Source organism: Rhagoletis pomonella, unplaced genomic scaffold, assembly GCF_013731165.1.
Source record: "Rhagoletis pomonella isolate Grant_MI unplaced genomic scaffold, Rhpom_1.0 Rhpom_scaffold_00009, whole genome shotgun sequence".
Classification (NCBI taxonomy): domain Eukaryota; kingdom Metazoa; phylum Arthropoda; class Insecta; order Diptera; family Tephritidae; genus Rhagoletis; species Rhagoletis pomonella.
The window spans coordinates 37568011-37572036 of NW_023458563.1; the positions used below are offsets into that span (position 1 = coordinate 37568011).

Sequence of the window (4026 nt, forward strand, 5' to 3'; positions counted from 1 at the left end):
AAAAAGCTATACTCATCATTCGTGAGAATGAGTTGGGTGCTATACTTAAACCGATTGGCAATACTTTCCATCGATATGCTCCACGGTCTGTGCTAAAAGAAATTATATCACGTGAATCTTCATGCAAGGGGATTTGGTGAAATCCAGAAAAAAGATCTAAAGTAGAAAAATATTTAGCTCTGCCAAGATTATCCAAAATATCGTCAACTCGTGCGAGAGGGAATTTATCCGCAATAAGTTTCTTATTGACTGCGCGGAAATCAACGCACATACGATATGCTTTTTGACCATTAGTAGATTTTTTAGGAACCAAAATTATAGGACTATTATAGTTGGAATAACTTCCTTCAATTAAATCGTTATCTAATAATTTATTAACTTGGCGAGTTATCTCTTCACGTTGGGAATATGGTAGACGATAGTTTTTTACATATACCGGGTCAGTGTCAGTCAACCTAAGTTTCTGTTCATAAAAATTGTTTAATGTCATTTTGTCGTTGTCAAGAGCGAAAATGTCGGCATATTTTATGCAAAGGTCAAGTAAATTGCTATTAGCTTCTGTAGGGATTTGGTTTTTTTAAATATTTATTAATTCGTTCGTTCGCGAGTCTTCTGTCTTGGTCTTATTAATTGAATAAACGTGATAGTCGGAAAGTTTTTCAGTCCGAATATTTACATTCTTTATATGTTTACTTCATCTGTGGTATTTATAATTTTAATAATTGGGTTACTGCTATTAACTATGCATCTTGCTGTGAACACACCGTGTTCAACTTCCTGCGATTCTACAAAAAGTGGATCCGGCGAATTGCCAAAATTGAAAATTCGATAAACTTCGCATCTGGGTGGTATGATACTAGTGTCGCTTTCGGTTCCGTGTAGGATAGGTATCGCGACTTTTTCATTGCCTACCCAGAAGGAAATACGATTGCTTGCATAGCTAATAACGCATTTGTTACTTTTTAGAAAATCTTTACCCAGTATACCATTAGATGGTATGTTAAAATCATCGCTTACTACATGTAACGTATGTTTAATGCAAAAATCAGTAAAAGTCAAGTTTATGGTAATTGTACCTAACGTAGAAACTGTATTAGAAGTGACACCGGTAATGTGAATTATATCGTTCGTATTTATAAAAAAATGTTTATCAATGCAGGAAAATTTGATTAAAGAAATGTCGGCTTGCGTGTCGACTAAAAACGTATAAAATTTGTTTGACCCATTAATTTTCAATTCAATAAAGTCGGAGTAATTCAAATTTAAGCAATAAATGCCTTTTGTTTAATTTATTTAATTGTCCAATTCTTCCGCCCTCAGTGTTCGCGCCTGAGGGGCGTTGGCGTTTAAAACGCGCACATTAGCATTACTGCGTGAATTTGGACGTCTATTGCTATTATTGTTGCTGTTATTGATTCGATTGTTGTTTGATGACCGATTACTATTATTGTTGAAATTGTTACCGTTATGCCTTGAACCGTTATTGCTGTACCTACTGTTATCAGCGTTATTATTGTACCTATTGAAATTTGAGTTGTTGTGTCTGAAATTGTTATTGTTGTACCTATTAAAATTGTGCCCTCTGAAACTACCCCTAAAGCTATTTGGCCTATTTACTCGGGATCGAAACGCTAACACTTGGCGCTCTTTCACTTGATTATTTTGTTCGACTATCATTTTTGCCACTACGTCCTTTGAATCACTGAAGGTAGTTGACGATAAAATTGATTTGACCAAATCCGACCGAGTATTAATTCTACAAACGTTAACTGTTTGCTCGACTGCCATTTCATGAGCCTTAGACTGTGTCATACCTTCAATGATCAAAGAGCGTTCTAAAGCATCCGAAAGCTCCTCGACACGCTTAGCAAAATCCGTATAATTGTTGTTTATGACATGTAAAGATGCAATTTTCCCAGCAACAACTTTCGAGTTGTCTGGCTTTATTCTATTTCTCAACGCATCTTTTATTTGCCTAACTGAACTAACTTCTGTTGGAATTGCTTCACGTGCCTTGCCTTCGAGTTTCGATTTCAAAAATGATATAAAAGTCGTATTTAAGTTTTCATCTGCAAAATCCTCAATTAAATTAATTTTGTCTATAAACGATTCAAGTGCTAGCGGATCTCCATTGTAATTTTCCCTAATGATTGAGGCACAAAGACTAATAAACGATTTTTTCTGTTCAGGGGTAGCCATGTCTAAAAATTCTTGAAAAAATGTAGAAATATTTGGTGAACTGGTAGCTGTTGACGGCTCGTCGGATACTGTTAGCAGATCTTTAAAGGATGGAAGTGAAGTGCTTCTTTTAAGACTGAATTGTACCGAAGATTCTGACTTGGCGTCACTAAATTCCTCTTCTGACTCAGAGTCAGCTAAGTCTGATTGGCAAATTAGCGATAAGCTATCGGGTGGAATCCTAACGCGACAATTCAGTTTATTAAAGCACTTTGCTAACTGTTCCTTGCAACGAGCTAATTTAACTTGGACTTCTTTGAGATTACAGGTATGGGCCGAACTATTACCAATAACTAGTAATAAAATATTATTGTAAGCTGTGATAAGGGAATAATTGTATTCGTTTAATTTTTTCGCATTCGAAGACAACGGTCTATTTTGTAAAATGCGTTTCGTAATCTTATCAAAATCTGCTTTATGTATTTTAAATTGTTTATCGAATTCGCTCATAACCGGCTAATCTCAAAGAAGTGGAAATCCGACATGTACGAAAACAAGCTATCGTTCACCCTGTATACAAAAAATTAAAAAGAAATTGAATTATGAAAAATACTTATGTTTTTCTTCAGTAGGTCATCGGCTGAAAAATCGCATGCAACAAGGGGTTTTCATGCAGTTGGGATATCGGTGAATTTCATGCAACGCACATGCAAAGCAAAAGATTTCAAGTTGTTTGCTTAAATTTTTTTTTGTATTTAAAGAAGTTTTTTTTTAATTTTGATATATATAGGGGTCGAACACATGTACATCGGTATATGGTTAAATTCTTAAATTTATCGAATCTGAATTTGAAGGTAGTTTTTTTTTGTGTTTTTAAATTGATTTATGGGATTATACCGTGAACTTATAACTAGTAATGGAAAATTTTGAGCAATAGTACATATTTAGTAATTTCAAAGTCACTTAAATTTAATAATATTAATGTTCAAGGAATAATAAAAATGTATGTATGCAAGTAACCGTAGTGGGAATTTGAAAATTGTTTAATCCGCAATGTATGCAAGTAACCGTAGTAAGAATTAGAAAATTGTTTAATCCGCAATGGAATCGCAAGAAAAGCTTATATTAATATTTTAAAAAAATTTATGAAAAATGTGAAAAATTGTGATCACTTATGTGATCATAAAATTCATAGAAATTCACTGAATCACTCACGTCACTTATGTTAATGTCAAAAATGGTTTAAGAAGAAAAATTTATTGAATCACTTACAGACTACTATAAAAGTATTCAAATCATATATCGTATATCTTATGAGAAAGGGTTATTCAAAAGCTCTTTTGTTCACTAATGGAGCTCAGTTTAATACAAATTTGAGAAAATTCTAAAAAAATTTTTGGATAATTTGTTTAATTTTAAATTTTGCGAAAATACACTAGTGTGTACACTAATGTTAAAATGTATCAACGTATGTACATATGTATAAGTCAAATGTATATAAGCACGAAAATATATATAAACTTAAATTAGCAGCCTTACTCTTGCTGGACTGTACCCAAAGTTTTTCGTTGCCATCCCACGCCGCTGTCTTAAAATGTTGCTTGTTGTTAATACCGCTATGCTTCAGCCTCCCGCGCCGCGGTCACTTTTTTTTGGTGTGTTGCTCTGTTGCTCGGTTTTGTGCCGCTATTCGCTGGCGTGGGTACGATTTGCGGTACTATTTTGCCGCTAGTTACGTTGTACAGTTGCTGGATGCGTTGGTTCGTCGGGCGCCGTTACACATATGTATGTGTGTGTAAGCTGCCGTTTTCGGTGGTGATATGGGACTGATGCAGTACTGCTGCTGCT

The 4026-nt window shown here is 34.4% G+C and overlaps 1 protein-coding gene across 1 annotated transcript in view; it reads right to left on the reverse strand.

Annotated features, from left to right (window-relative positions):
* Positions 1-1293: 1293 nt before the first annotated feature.
* LOC118745507 (putative uncharacterized protein DDB_G0277255) overlaps positions 1294-4026 on the reverse strand; it is an 8460-nt gene continuing 5727 nt past the window's right edge. The window contains exons 2-3 of the mRNA XM_036478956.1: positions 1637-2555; positions 1294-1519 (exon numbers count right to left, since the gene is read on the reverse strand). Coding sequence (XP_036334849.1) covers positions 1294-1519; positions 1637-2555 — 1145 coding nt within the window. The remainder of the gene's footprint in view (positions 1520-1636; positions 2556-4026) is intronic.